The sequence below is a fragment of the Eublepharis macularius genome, chromosome 6 (assembly GCF_028583425.1).
Source record: "Eublepharis macularius isolate TG4126 chromosome 6, MPM_Emac_v1.0, whole genome shotgun sequence".
NCBI lineage: Eukaryota > Metazoa > Chordata > Lepidosauria > Squamata > Eublepharidae > Eublepharis > Eublepharis macularius.
Window position 1 is genome coordinate 24462154 of NC_072795.1, and position 16335 is coordinate 24478488.

Consider the following 16335-nt stretch of genomic DNA (forward strand, 5'->3'; position numbering starts at 1 on the left):
GTGGGATTGTGTGTGTTCTTGTTTGGTTGCAATGGCAAAACACTAGATAGTTTTCAAGCGGTTCCAATAATGCAACGGTACAAGAAGAGCACACTCATTATTTCTCTCCTGTTTGTTCAACAAGGCAGTTTCCTGACCTTTATTAGTGTCTCTGATTAAATGCCAGCAAGATGGGTTCCTGGTTTCCAACAGATCACTTCCAACCCTGCAAGGAGCCAAATAACACACTAATTATTGGATGATGTTTGCTGTGCAGTTCTCTGGGCAGGAGATTATCAATGTTTTACTAATGTTATTAATTAGGCACCCTAATTTACTGACGTATCTATGAATAATTTCAGCGTTATATCCTAAACTACCACCTTTTTGCTATTTTGTTTTTTGAGAGTGGGCATGGATAGAGAGACTGTTTTATGGAGCGCTTCCTTGTTTGCTCTGAAAACGAGCAAGTGTTTAGGACTTGGGTAGGAAACGGGAACAGGACTCCTTTCCTCCTTCCCAGGCTTTATTACAGGTAGGATCAAGGATCAAGGATTATGTTGAAATAAGTTGTTTGGAAATGAAACTATATGGTAATAAACTTTTCACAATTCACATTGTACCAATTTGAACAAGAAACGTTACGAGGTTGCGCAACCCAATTGTGTATAGCCCTTCCAAGAGTACATAGAATTACAGATAATTACAGTGCTTTATGATGGAAATGCAAATGAGATAAAGACCTGTTTCCCAGCCATGGTGATCGTGTCCATGTGTGAAGATGCTTTGGTTTAATGTAAATATAGCAATTAAGAGAACTGCAGCCTTAGGTACCACTTGATCCCTTAATATTTGTATGGTATATGCAAAAAATAACCAAAAGACGCTATAATCATGCCAAGCACTGAAGAAAAGTTGATACTTTTACAGTTAGAAAAGTGGGAGAGATGTAGGGGTATGTCTGCAATTAGGGATCCCATTCCCCTGGTGGCGGGGGGGGGGGGGTTCCCCGCTCCCAGCCTCTGCCCCTCTCCACCTCTTACCTGGCTGATGTGGGAAAAGGTGAAGGAACGAACCTGGGAGCCCCGCATCACTCTCCTATGTGCTCTGGAGCACTTCCTTGTTCCTCCAGGTATGACATCATTCCTGGCACAATGCAGAAGCAACAGGTCGCATACAAGGCCGTGATAAAAATTGGCCCAAAATTTGGCTCAAAATTGGCCCAAAACTAGTCCTCCTGGCGTCCCCCCCCCATCTCTTCCCCCGGTTTCAAGCCCGGGAACCTTGAAACCCTAGTCTGCCTAGCTGTACTAATACATTATATGAGAAAGAAAGTGTGAAGAGAAAATTATAATTTTGCTAACATATCTTATTAAATATGCAGTAAGGCACGTATATTACCCAATGCTTACCATGTTTGAGTTCTTGCATGATGTCATATATTTTTGTAACAAAAAGTACATTGTGTTGGATACTTTAGTTATGAGATACGGCTTTATATTTGTTGCTTCATTGATAGAATTTTTGTGTAAATAAGAAACTCAAAAAACGAGGTTTGAGTCACTTTTCTTGGAGAACCATTGGTTATATCTTTATTTACTTTTTGTATAGTCCTCCTTTCTCATTGAGCCTGTTCTTTATCTCCTCTTTTTTAAAATTCTGGAAATGAATACTCAGCTGGTTTGTATCATCTGTTGAAAGTAGAAAGTGGCAATATTAGTTTTATGGCTTTTGTGTTTTGCTTGTAATGAGTGTATGGGAAAGAAGCTGTTATCTTAAGGACCGCTCTATTAATATATGCACTAGCAATTAACAGTGCAATAATTCAGAGTCCAGTAGCTTTTAGCTGAATGCAGAGTATAAGATTAGGGGAAGGGTAGTGTGTCTGAAAACTTGAGTGTCCTGTGGGAGAATTACATAATACCAACTGGGGACTTTATGTTGCAACTTGGATTCAAATTGCGTGACTTTTATCTGTTATGCTTTTGTGGGGGGGCATACTGGAGCAGACTGATAGTGTGCATTTTTAGAGTTATTGGGGATCTGGGCACAGTCTGAAAGCTTTGGGTTTTAGCTTCTTCTCAGGCTTTCTATGACTGGACAAAATAGTTTGCAGGATTCGGTGCAGGGACATTATCTTGAGAGAATAAATCACATGAGAATGACTGGCAAAGTCACCCTGTTAGTGAATTGATCACATCCTCAAAAGTAGCCTATATACTTGCAGCTTGTCCCAGTTACACCAATACGGTTCAGGCGTTTAAAAATGAGTGAAGGTTACAATGTTATTCTTTTTTATAAAAAATGCAAATCAGATACCTATGGACAGTATTGCAAAACTGGAATTAGAGTGATTCAGTTATGCATATGCATTTATTGGGGATATATTATCCTGGGCTCAAAGGGCAACTGACAAGCCAAAAACTTACAATATAACATAATCTCAACGAGGGGAGTGTGTGTCAGTTTGTGGGCAGCTGGGATAAATTGAATTAAACTACATCCCCTTCCCCCACCCCAAAATTGTAGAAGTGACTAAATCCACTTGCAGCAAATCAACTTTGAAGAAGTGGTTTAACAGTTTTTAGACAATGGTAACCACAACTCCCCTGGAGGTTTGCTCTTTGGCACTTGTCTGTTTGAGAAAACAGCAGAGCCAGGAAAAATATTTGCAACCCTAGAATGTTTAATAATTGCACATAGGATTAGGTAATTTCCTTACACTCTAAGAGAACCGGTTCTGGTGACACGTCAAGGAAGAAGTGACTTGAAACAAATTATCCATTCAGAAAAGTATCTTTAAAAACAGGGCATGCTTTGGCTAAACTTTGGTCTTTCTCTAATGCAGGTCTTCATCAGGGACACAGGCACAATTCAGTACAATCAAAAAGACATTTAAGAATGAGTCTTAAATGGCACTCTGGCTCTGTGAGGCCCCAGAGACACTTACCCAGACTGTGGCCGTTACTTAAAAGCAAAAGAGGATGGTTGTGATGACCCTCACGGGTACACTTCAAACAATGCTTAATGACCGGGCACAAAAAGGAGGATAAAATAACTACCGTCCAGTCTAAATATACCAAATGTACCATTCTTGAGCAAGGTGATTGAACGAGTGGTGGCTGGGCAATTTCAAGGATTCCTGAATGAGGGAGACTGTTTGGATCCATTCCTGTCTGGTTTCAGGCCTGGTCAACAGCTGCCCTGATGGATAACTTGCACTGGAAGAAGGACAGAGGGAGTACAACCCTGTTAATTCTCCTGGACCTCTTGGTGACTTTTTATACCGTCGATCATGGTGACCTTCTGGCCCAACTTTTGGGGTTGTGTTTGGGAGGCACTGTTCTGTGGTAGTTTCAGTCCTACCTTGAAGGTAGGTTTCAAAGTATGGTGTGGGGCAACTGCTTCTCCACCTGTTGGCCACAGGCTCCTGCAAGGTTCTGTCTTATCTCATGTGCTTTTCAGTATTTCCATAAAGCCGCTGGGAGAGGTTATCTGGAGATCTGAGCTGAGTTGCCACTAACATGCGGCTGACACACAGCTCTTTCTTGGGCTTCTGACAGATTGCAGGGAGGCTGTGGAAATTGTGAACAGGTGCTCAGAGGCAATTTTTGGTATGGATGAGGGTTAACAAACTGAAATTTAATCCTGACAAAATGGAGGGGCTGCTTGTTGGGGGAAGTTTTGACCCAGGAATTGGGATGTCTCTCATTCTGGATGGGGTTGCACTCCCCCTAAAGGAGCAGGTTTGTAGCTTGGGAGTGCTACTGGACTGGGACCTCCTGAATAAACAGGTGGGAGTGGTGGTCAGGGGAGCCTTCCACCACCTTCAGCTGGTGAACCAGCTGAAGCCCTTCCTGGGCAGGAATGATCTTGCCACTGTGGTACATGCCCTGATAACATCTAGATTAGATTACTCTACATGGGACTGCCCATGGAAGACTGTATGAAAACTGAAGCTGGTATAGAATGCTGTGGCCAGAATGTTGACTGGAGTGGGTTGTAGAGACCATAGCTGATTCCGCACACGTTGGATAATGCATTTCCAGTCCTCTTTAGAGATCATTTGGAACTGAATTTTTCTAGTGTGAAATTAAAAAAAATCCACTTCCAAACAATAGCTAAAGTGCATTGAAAGTGCATTATCCAACGTGTGCGGAATCAGCCCATATCACTTCAGTCTTGTTCTATCTACACTCTTAGTTTGCTTCTGGGCTCAATTCAAGGTATTGACCTTTGAAGCCCTGTACAGCTGGAGACTAGTATACCTTAAGGACTGCCTACTTCCATATGAACCTACCTATCCTCTCCAGTCAACTAGTTTTTGAGCTGGCTTAACATGATGGCTAAGAGAATGAGCTGTGATCAAAAAGGTCACTAGTTCAAATCTCACCAGTGCTACAAATTCACTAGGGGACCTTTGGCAAGCTGTTCTCTGTGGCCCCTCCTCTCCTCTGCAATGTGGTTATAATACCGGGGCTGTTGTAAATATGTCTAGGTAATGTGTGTGAGGTGCTTTGAATACTGAAAATGCGGTATAAATTCTAAACAAGCATGGCCAGTTTTAACTAAATAGTGTCTTCTGTTTTCAGCCAGTCAGCCCAGTTGCCCTGTGAAGTTTATGAACAGAGAGTAGATGATGGAGATAAGAACATAAGCAAACCATGCCAGATCAGTCCAATGGTTCTTCTTGCCCGGCATTCAGTCTCCTACCGTGGCCAATCAGCAGGTTGCCCCAGAACATCTGCAAGCAGGGATGCTGAGCCCAAAATTGCCTCCAGAAACTGTTATTCTGAGATATACTCCCTGTGAGGTTCCTTTTAGCTATCGTAGCTAATAGCCATTGATGGGCTGATCCTCTATATATTTGTTTCATCTCCTTTTAAACCACAGTAACTGCATCTTGTAACGGTGAGTTCCACAAGTTAATTCTACATTGTATGAAGAAGTAGTTGTTTGTCTCCTTACCAGGATAAGCAGGATTTGAATCCAGTGGCACCTTAGAGATGAACAAGATTTTCAGATATCTGAAGAAGGAATATTTGACTCCCGAAAGCTTATACCCTGAAAATCCTATTGGTCTTTAAGGTGTCACTGGACTCAAATCTTGCTGCAGACCAACTGTTACCAGAACTGCGCTTTATTATAATGGGGAAATTAGCTATAGCAGTCTGTAACTTAAAATTAGCGCGGATCTTAACCTATGTCTACGGAGGTCCCGATTCCAGACACTCTAGTGAAAAAGAGGCATACAAAGAACACACGAGATCTAAGAAATACAGAGTAGAAAATACAGAGACGTTCACATTAGCTGGTTCCCAACGATGGTGGGGAATACTCACTTATCCTGAAGCGAAGCCGAGACACAACAGCGAGGTGGCCCAATGCCAGCACTGGGACCACAGACGGACAGCAAGGGGTTCTGGATAGGATGGCCTGAGCACCGTGTGGTCTGGGAGACCAGCTTAAATACCCCAAAACGTACCCTGGGGCTGGTGCTGTACTTGGTGGTTCTCACAGATTAAAACAAAGGTTCTAATGGGCTACTGAATGGCTTGGATGGGCCACTTTAGTAATCAGATTGTGATAAGTGACACCTCAGGAAGAGGGGACAAAAGAGGGAGGGGGAAATCCGAGTGGGCTGAAAGGATGTTCCAGCGGACAGGGCTTGTCCTGATGTCATCAGCTCTGGAATGCGGAGGTTTCTTTGAGATGCATTCTCTAAGTGCTTGGGATGGTCGGCACTTAGTTCCTTCTCCTGGGCGGCTCCTAAGATATGCAGAGCGGGGCGAGGTACTCTCGCTGCGGACGTGGTGTGCCCGCTTCGCCGAAATGGCTTCCCAAAGCAGTCTTTTCCTCTGGGTCTTCTGGCTGCCTAAGAACATGGATGCCGGCTGGGCATAGCTGGGGCTGGATAGCAGGCTGCCCGGTAGCGAGGGCAAGCTTGGCGACCGACCCGCGGGAGGCTCCAGGCGGGAACTGACCAGGGAGCGCCTAGCCAGGCTCGCTGGAGGTTTCCCCGGCAGGCGCCCGGCTGCTAGCAGCGGCCCATATGAGGCAGGCTTCCATGGAGGCAGGGGGAACAGCACACAAAACACAGTCCAAAGCAGGGAACAGGCACGGTCCGTGGCAGATGGCAATGCAGGCACGGGGCACACTTGTAATAAAGTCCAAACACACACTGGGAAGTCCAGATACAGGGCAGGGCAGGGCTGCCCAGGAAAAGAGTCCTTTGTGCAGTTATCCAAACATGGAGTCAGGGAACTACACAGTCTATTGCAGCAGCAAGGTAATTGACACGCAGGCAGGAAACTGACACGTGTAACAGAACACACACGTGCAAAGCAGTCTTTGGTGCAGCAGTAAAACAGCAACGCAGGAAACTTTAACACAGTTCATGGCAGGCCTTAAAGCAGGAGAGGGGGCCTACTTGGCAACACAACATGGGTACTTACCTGAAACTGTCTTTGAATAAGGTTTACATAGCTAATCTTATAACTGTCAAGAGAAAAAAATCCATGTACATTTTACTGCAGATTTGTAATGAGATTCTGGGGAAATGAATGCAATCTGTCCACTCGCTATAATTTATTTGATTTAGAAATGTCATTACTTATGTGAACCTAAAACACACCAGTTTCCAGCAGTGTCCTTCGGGCTGAGCCACTTGCCTCCACCCCTTCTTGAATGAAAAAGGAAGAATGCAGAAGGAATGAATAAGCTCTTGGTTTTCAAGAGCATCTAATGCCAAGTGGAAAATTTTGGGAGAACAGAGATACTGCTTATTCCAGGTTTTTTTTAAAATGGGTTACAAACATCCAGGCAGAACTGAATATTGATGCCTCTGAGTTGGAAAAATTCATTTCTAATTAAGATAATATTAATGATTATTAAAATATGATCCCCCCAACCATTACTTTTGTAAAAATAGAAATCAGAGAAGAATTTTCTGTAAAATCCAGCCCAGCAGTGAAGACTTCATTGGTATAAAAATTATAAATGTCAAGAAGGTGCTTTGCAGTTGATGAAACGATTTTTTCCCCTACAAGACCCTATGTTCTGCTAATAAAACATAGAAGGTCTGTGCAAAATATAGGGAAATCTGCTTAAAAGCAACCTACAGCCCAAACTTAACAGTACAATCCTAAGAAGAGTTACTCCAGTCTAAGCCTATTGAAATCAATTGGTTTAGAATGGAGTAACTCTTTTTAGGCTTGTGCTGTAACTCTCCCCCCCCATTTATACATACATACATATGTATATATGCATACACACACATAAAATATCATTTACCTTTTTTATTAAAAAGATCCCCCTCTCAATCAGAACTGCAGAACATGCCTTGTTTGTGATTTTCCCTGTGTTGAGCATTGAATGCCAATTGATTGCTTAACCAAATGAGCTACCTGTATATGCATAGGGGCATCAGATCATTTCAGTCCTCATTTATGCTGATAACGATAGAAATGATTTGTGGGTTTGGGACAAGCTGAGCAGCTGTCTGAATTAAGGTGGAATCATCAATGAAATTAATTGCATTCATCAAGAGGGGATTTTATGACACGGGGAGTGCAAACCTGCGTACAGCTAAGTGGATTAAATTCCATTGAAGTGATTGGCTTGCGCCAGACATATTGCAAAAGATGCTTTGCTGCTTTGTGAACGAGCTTTGGAGAATCTGTGGCTCTCATGCTTCTCCCTTCCGCTCATGCACGGCCAAATATTTAGCCACATCTGTTTCCAGAGGCCAGAGTTTGCCATTATGCCTGAATCTCCCAACTGTGGCTTCAGCTTGCCCTGAAGATTAAGCTTGCCTTCTCTCGTTTAGTCTTGGTTTGCAAGATCAGAAATAGCTAATGAAGTTCTTGAGGGTGAACAGCAAAGTGTGTCTGTGTGAGAGAGAGTTTGAGCCTGAGGAACCTCCGTATTTGTTCACGTGGCATGCCTGTGAGATTTCAGCTTGTAATCTCTGTCCCTATACAGTTATATGCACAAGGACTTGAGAATTCAGTGTGGCAACGCTGTGTACGCATGCTTACGACTAGGACCTTCATTCAAACTGGCAGTTGTGAGTAGATGTTTTGTGTAGCACCACAGTATGCAGGCCCTCAGTGGTGATTCTCTCACACTGGTTGTGGTACACATTTTTTACAGTTGTGGTGTGAATTATGCATCTTCTGTAATTGCCTGCAGTCCTGCATAGTGGATTTTTGTTCAGAAGATTAAGGGGGAGGGCGGTTTTAACGTTTTGTTCTGCTGTGGTCTCTTTCCCCCCTGCCCCAGTCAACTCTGGCAAGAAAAAAAAAGTGTAATCCGATTGCAAATAATTCTGGCATGTCTTGATGTATTACTGTTTCCCTTGGCTTGTATTGACTGACTTTGGATGTCTGTCAGAGTTTATTGTCACTTTAGGTTACAGTTCTTGTCTCGTATGAACCGGTTTACCTGTTCATACCGCTACACCTTTGACTTCTCTTGTTTTGCATTATGTACAGAAGGGGTGAGAGAGGAGTTCCAATATCCATCTTTCATTCATTCAAAATAAAGAACCTCTAAACTGTTTTTAAATGATTGCATCATCTTGCAGTTTAAAAAAAATCAAGCCAAGTTCAGCTGCCATAGTTTTCTTTTGAAATGATGTAGTAATCTGTGTAATTGTGAAATAGTACTTTAAGTATTATTTTTTCCATCTCTGTTACAAAGTAAGAAGTCCTCTGGTGGCCTGATACTGTGTTTTTGCTTTCTCTGGAATAAAAGCATTTTTGCCCACATGACTTATTCCTGATTTTTTTAGCATTTGATCCACAAGCTTTGCAATTGGTTTGGTATGGTTGTTCTGCACATCTGCCCACCCTCTGCATTTTTACTATTGTGGAGTTGGTCCATTTTCTTTATGTAGCTTAAATAATCAGGATTTTCAAGGGAGGGTGCTATCTTCATCGGTGACATCACAGCACACACACCCCTTTATTTTTTTTCACATGCTTATATCGGTATATTGCTATAAGAGCTGATTTTTAAAAAGTTTGAATTTGAACACACTGCCTGTCTTTGTGTAGGGAAGCCTAAAAGGAAAGCAGCTCCATCACTCATACTTAATTCCCCCCTCTCCCCTGTGGTCCAAACCAGAGAGCCCCGTCCTGGCTGACCTGGAACCAGGAGACAGAGGGCAAACTGGTAGGGCAAACTGACCTCTTTGGGCATGGAGTTTGGAGCAACAGTGCATATGTAGTTTTCAAACGACACTGCTTTTTCTGACACTGGAAGTGGCTGGACACTGTCCCAGGGCCACCTAGGGTTGCCAGGTCCCTCTAGCCTCCCAGCAGGATGGTTGGTACCTGGCACTTACCTTCCACTGCCCAGTTTTGAATCGTCTCTCGCTCGCAAAGCTCGCATGTGCTCCAGCCACGGTGTGATGATGTCACTTCTGGAAGTGATGTCACCATACTGAGTGCACGGCGATGTCACTTCTGTAAGTGCCATCATCATGCTGGCCGCAGAAGCACTCCCACGCTCTGTAGAGCTCAGATTAGGCCAGTTTGGGGCCTAAATTCGTCCCAAATGGAGTGCGGGGATACTCCCATGGCCAGCGTAACGGGTGGGAGCATGTGCACGCCTCACGTTCCTGAGGTGCTTGCTGGTGGCGGGCAAGCTCCAGGAGTTTGCCCACTCCCGCCTATCGCTGGGCGATTGGTGGATGAGGGGGCAGATCCCTGGGAGTTTGCCCGTCACCAGCGGGCACCAGGAGTTTTGCAATTTTTTTTTTAATTGTCATTTTCATATCACTGTATTAACCTACCACTGTAATAATAGATGCAGCAGTTTCTCTGAATTCACAGCTTTCACTTTTTAAAAAGGTAAATCTCTAGCCCCTTCCTGTGTGGAGATATAAGGAAAAAGGCATTACCTTGCATAATTGAACTTCCAAAAAGCTTTTAACAAAATCCCTCACCAGAGGTTCCTGATTAAATCTAACAGTCATGGGATAAGAAGATGGATCCTCTTGTGGATTAGAAACTGGTCAAATAACAGGAAATAGAGAATATGCATAAATGATAAATGGACAACTTTCACAATGAAGGGAAATAAGCAATATAGTTCCACAGGGCTCAGTATTGGAATCAGCATGTAATTTGTTCATAAATTATCTGTAGCTGGAGGTCAGCAGCAGGGTGGCCAAACTCACGGTTGACACCTGATCATTCAGGATGGTGAAAACCAGAGTGGATCATGAACATCACTCCAAATTGGGCGTGTAGGCAATTTGGCAATTTTGAGAGCCAGTTTGGTGTAGTGATTAAGAGCAGCAGGACTCTAATCTGGAGAGCAGGGTTTGATTCCCCACTCCTCCACTTGAAGCCAGCTGGGTGACCTTGGGCTAGTCACAGCTCTCTGGAGCTCTCTCAGCCCCACCCACCTCACAGGGTGTTTTGTTGTGGAGATAATAATGTGACACTGAGAGATCTCTGTCTTTTGGTGCTACACCTCTGAAGATGCCAGCCACAGCTGCTGGCGAAATGTCAGGAACTACAATGCCAAGACCACGGCAATGCAGCCCGGAAGACCCACAACAACCATCAATAATGACATACTTTGTAAACCACTCTGAGTGGGCATTAAGTTGTCCTGAAGGGCAATGTATAAATAAAATGTTGTTATTGTTATTATTTTAACAACAACAATAACAACAACAATAATAATATGGGTTGTGATGTAAGTGTAAAAAAATCCTAATTGCAGTACATCATAATTTTAAATGTACTCTAATGTGGTCTGAAGTCATAGTGACTGACCATGAAGGAGAACTTGGAGTCCTAGAGGGATAACTTGATGAAAATGAAGTTCTGGGGTTGAAAAAGGCAAATTCTATGCCAGGAAATGTTAAGAAAAGGGTCGAAAACAAAATGGCCAGTACCAGAATATGCTTGTATAGATCACTGAAGCAGTCTCATTTAGATCACTGGGCCATGTTTTGGCTACCGTATCTTGCAAAAGAGTGTGGCACATAGTGTAGTGTGTGCAGGAAGGGGTGTAGAAAATAGAGAAAACTTTTTTCCTCTCTCATAATAGTAGAACTCAGAGGCTCTGAGTGAAGTTGATTGGTGAATTATAACTGGAGGAACAGCAGAGAAAGAGTATGAGAAAAGGGCTGGTTTCAGTTGGGAGGGGAGCTATGATTCAGCCAAAGTCTTTGAGGGTGAGTGGGAAGGAGAGTTTTGAGAAGGGATCCTGAAAGGGGGGGGGGCAGTTGCCACATATATGTTAAGAGAGGGACTGATCTTTCCACAAAATGTTTCATGTTTGTAAATCTGTCTGTCAACCCTCTCCTGGATTATGCCTGAGAAGGAGATTTTTATGCCTGAGAGGGAAGGGAGGTGATTAGAATGTGTTGGAAGATGTTGTGTATAGATTTATGTGAGTCAAAAGAGTTATGTAGGCCTCAGCGAGATGGGGCAAATAGCAGGATCTTTACCAATGTATACCAGGATTGTTCCCTTAGAGGACTCTCTAATAAACAGGCAGGTGTCCAACAGGAATGGTTTTTATTAAAGGAAAATAACAAGGCAAACACACAGAACACACGCAACATACACACAGAGCTAAATAGGATGGCAGCGAGGAAAAGAGAAAGCCGTTTCAGGGAGGGTTATAGTTACCAGTCTTGAAGAAGGAGAAGAGGTCTGTGGAGGAGCAGTTTAACGACCAGCGTTTCAAAAAGAGGAAGGTTCAAATATGCGTCTGAGGGTGCGCATAGGCTCCCAGCGCACGCGCGCACACACACACACAGAGCTATGTCTGAGGGAAGCCCAATTGTAGTGTGAATGGTATCATGTTATATGATTTTCCTTTGTGTACATTTAGTACTGCTCTCATCAGTATGGTACTAACTGAGCCAAGTTGCAGAGAGCACCTTATTTTCCCTTGAATCTCCCTCCTCACATTATTTTCCTCCACCGGGCAAACCATATAGCCTCAACTTTCCATGCTACCTTTTTTCCTTCCCAACCCACCAATCTTTTATCTGTTCCCGTCTCCAGATATATTTATCATTTATTTACTTCATTTATACCCCACTTTTCTCTACATCGGGGACCCAAAGCAGCTTACAGTATTCTTCTATTTTCCAATTTACCCTCTCAGCAACCATGTGTGATAGGTTAGACTGGCCCAAGGTCACCCAACAGACTTCCATGGCTGAATGGGGATTCAGAAATGGGTCTCACAGATTCTACTGCAAACCTCTCACAACTACACCACACTGGCTTTTGTAGGATGGCTGCTGTTGAACAGTAGCAAGAAAGGCACGGGGTAGCAAGTCCTGGCCCTGATGAGTCCTCCCTCAAATGCAAAAACAGTCCTAGAAAGGACCCTTCCCCGTCTCCATACATTTTACTGAAAGAAACCAAGCTTCTTGGCTGGCAAAACTGTTATGGTTGTCTGGTAACGGCCACTGAGGGCATTCTTTTCTTAAAGCGACAGGCACTGCTTCTTTTGTTTTGGGTTTTTAAATTCTTCCATTTTTAAAAAAGATTTCAGATAGTTCTGCAAATATGAGACTTTTCTAAGGTTTGTAGAAAGATATGTCTTGTCTGTCCATTGCCCCAGTCTCTGGATTTAAACATCCTCAGATGGGGCCTTGTTGAGAATTATATTTATTGATTTATTGAATGACTGCCTATATCGTCTTACTTTTCAGTTGTATATGAGCATCGGTCAAGGTTGGAAAAGTCTTTACAAAAGGAGAGGCTTGAACACAAGAAAGCAAAAGAAGGTAACGTCTTAAATTTCAGTTGACTTTACAAGACTTTTTGCTTGGTTACATCTGGCTGTAGCAGAGACTTCGCACTCATGTTAACTGATCCAAGAGTTTGTAGAATTCAGGGTTTCCTGGAATTTAATGAGCACCTTGAATAGATGATGATTTTCCAGAGCATTTATAAACAGCTTCATTTTCAACTGAAAACTCTTTACAATGCTAAAATGAAAAGTTAAATGCTTCCTGCTCCCAGTGTAAGAAAATTCTCTTCTGCAACTTAATGGTTTTTTGGTGCCATCTAGTGGCCCACTATAAACCTCATCCTGTTTGCAAGAATGTGCACTGAACTAAAGATGCATTTTACTCTTGTCCTCTAAATACGTATTTTATGACCCGTTCTTATAACTCATTTCCCCAGCCAGTTGGGGATGGGAATGCATTTTCTGCACAATGATAACAAGACCATATGAAGCTGGCTTTTGCCAAGTCAGACTAGTTGTCTGTTCTTAGTCCAGTTGACATTGCACTGTGAACCTCTCATTGAAGTAAACCCTGTGTGTGTACATTGCTGGTTAACTGCCACATGAAGTGTGTGCATGTGCGGGAGGGAGGGAGAGAGACAGAGACAGAGAATGGACCCTGATGGAACTTTAAAAATTCCTCACATCACCTCACACGCGATGGTGAAGTTGGTTCACGGACTCAGTTGCCTTTCTCCAAATACATAGTAATGAATTGTAAAGAAATCAAGATATGTGTGTACAGCCTCAGGGCTGCAAACTGATTCCAGCAAAAAAGTTTGTTTGGTCTAAAAATCCTTCCACAGACTGTAGCCTAGCCTCCTCTGTTTGTAAATATACAAGCCTCATTTTTTCAAACCTCTACTCCCTCCCTCTTTATTTTTCAGACTTTCTTGTTTATAAATTAGAAGCGCAAGAAACATTAAATAAAGGAAAGGTAAGTGAACAGACAAATTCAAGAAGAATGTGTGTGTGTGTGTGTGTGTGTGTGTGTGTGTGTGCATGTCCACGTGCCCGCATGCGTGTGCATGTGTGTATTTAATAAAAAATATTACTTTGAGCAACAGAATCCCAAGCAAGATAGTCTATTCAGGTCAGGAGCCCAGAAAGAATAGGTGAGCTTATAACTGCCTATCCTCAAGTCTAGTGGTACAGCATGAAGACACAGTTCTTGGCATCAAGTATTCCAAAAGGAGAAAAGAAACAGGATTGTGTGTCATTGTGTGCCAAATAGGAGCTCTGGAAGCACACAGACACGGGGTTTGAAGTCACTTAACACTTTGGTGAAGGGGTTTGTCCCCTGTTATAGGACAAGTGGAGATGTTTGATGAGAATCTTTTCTCTGTATTGTCGAAGGCTTTCACGGCCGGAGAACGATGGCTGTTGTGGGTTTTCCGGGCTGTATTGCCGTGGTCTTTTCCACACTGTGACACTGAGAGATCTCTGTCTTTTGGTGCTACACCTCTGAAGATGCCAGCCACAGCTGCTGGTGAAACGTCAGGAACTACAATGCCAAAACCACGGCAATACAGCCCGGAAAACCCACAACAGCCAATCTTTTCTCTCTTTGCCTGGGAAGTGGGAAGGGGAGCAAAGAGGGGGCTAGGTGTATATCCTGAGTGAATGAGTGGGTTCTGGGGTCCTGGAATAATTCCAGACAAGGTAGAGGAAAGGAGAGTTCCAGGCAGGGAGGGAGTATATTTCGGGGCAGATTTAGCCTCAGCCAAGAATTTGTTGAGAATTTCAGACTGCAAATGGCACTCGTCCAAATGGGAGCAAAACAGAGGCTGACCCAAATAAGGGCCTGGATTTTGTGTTAAGTAATGGAAATTCTAATAGTGACATGTTATGCTAGTGTCTGATAACAAACTGATCAATTGCTAGGGATCTGAATGTAAGGCACTGGATAAGACAAGATTTTTCCAAGCGACTCCCAGGAATGTGTGTTTGGCTCTGGCAAGTGTGACGGAATTAGGAGCGGCCCTGTTTCCTCTGCTGGTTCACTGCCTTTTGTTTCTGTGATGTCCAGATTCTTATTTGTTTGCTGAGATGCAAGGGGAAAAAAGGAAAAGAAAAAGAAGAAGAAAGCTAACTTCACTGCTGAGATGGAAGGATCATGAACAAAATGGAGGCAGGCTTTCAACCCAGCTGTGCAGGAAAGCTACTAATGATGTCGGCTAACTATATATTGCTCTTTTCCCTGTTTTACAGCAAGATTCCAATAGTAGATATAGCGCCCTGAATGTACAACACCAGATGCTGAAGGTAGATACAAATTTTCATAAAAATCCAATCTGAATAAGGTTCTTTCTTTAACAAAAATGATGATGACATTTAACTTCAAATCTCGTTTGACATTTGAGGGGAATTTGCTGTTAAAATATGGTTTTGACTTCAGGGAAGACAGCCTTCTTACGCAAAATGTTTCACAGTTATCCTATGCGAATGACTACCCAGTGGAATTGCTGGCGGCACCCCAGTTAAGAGATTGGAAGCGGGGTGTGACCTTGTGGATTCTTTCCCCCTCACTTCTTTCCTGTCCTCTCGTGGTAAAAATTGGCTTCTTCCTTGCCTTGTTTGTTCATTCAAGAAAATTTCATGCTGCCTCCCCAGGAAACCTGCCTGAGATGACTTACAAAATAAAATGCAATAAAAGCATAAAACATCACAAAAGTGATTAATTAAAATCCAGAATTTAAAAAACCCAGCCAGAGCATAAAAACCTAGATCATTGAGTGTGTGTGCCCTCAAGTCAGAGTTGACTTATGGCGACCCCTGGCGGGGTTTCCATGGCAAGAAACTATCAGCAGTGGTTTGCTATTGCCTGCCTCTGCAACCCTGGTCGTTGTTGGAGGTCTCCCATCCAATTACTAACCAAGGCTGACCCTGTTTAGCTTCTGAGATGTGACAAGATCAGGCTCACCTGGGCTGTCCAAGTCAGGGCAGATCATTGAATAGATGAACATAAGTTTTCAGATTAAAAGTATATTATAAGATGGTGTTTAAAGGTCAACCCCTTAACTAAAAGCCTAGGAGAACAGAAACACTTTGGCCTGGTGCTTAACAACATAGGCAGGCCTCAAGGAGAAGGGCATTCCCTAAGCAAGGCTCCACTAATGAAAAGGTGCTACCAATGAAAAGGCTCTGTCTGTAGTTGCCACCTACCTTACTTCTGAAGTGTGGAGAGGCATGGATAGCAGGGCTTGTGAGGCAGATCTTAATTGATTGTACAATATGGGATTAGCCAAGGTTCAGCATGAAACCATTGTCAATGCTAACAGTGCTTAATGCTAACCATGGTTCCCTTCTTAACCAAGGCTGCATCCCCAAGGCATGGTTCCTCTTTGTGTACTCATTGCCACTGTGAATGAAAAGACATTTGCAGTGGCAATGGAAGACCCTCGCAGGGGCATTCTCCGTTCTTTCCTCAATATCCATTTGTGTCCACAATTTCCTATCCTACCACTGGAGGGTTTTTTGCCAGCTTTAAAAGTCATTTGTGGCTATAGTGTTATGATGCTATAGCAAATATAACAGCTGCAGATATTTTTTTAAAAAAAATCTGCCAAAGGGCAGGCA

General features: G+C 43.2%; 1 protein-coding gene across 2 annotated transcripts in view; it reads left to right on the forward strand.

Annotated features, from left to right (window-relative positions):
* The window catches only part of GOLIM4 (golgi integral membrane protein 4), a 69650-nt gene that overhangs the window by 18967 nt on the left and 34348 nt on the right, over window positions 1–16335 (forward strand). For both annotated transcript variants that reach the window (XM_054982290.1, XM_054982291.1), the window contains exons 2-4: window positions 12677–12751; window positions 13644–13693; window positions 14968–15021. In XM_054982290.1, coding sequence (XP_054838265.1) covers window positions 12677–12751; window positions 13644–13693; window positions 14968–15021 — 179 coding nt within the window. The remainder of the gene's footprint in view (window positions 1–12676; window positions 12752–13643; window positions 13694–14967; window positions 15022–16335) is intronic.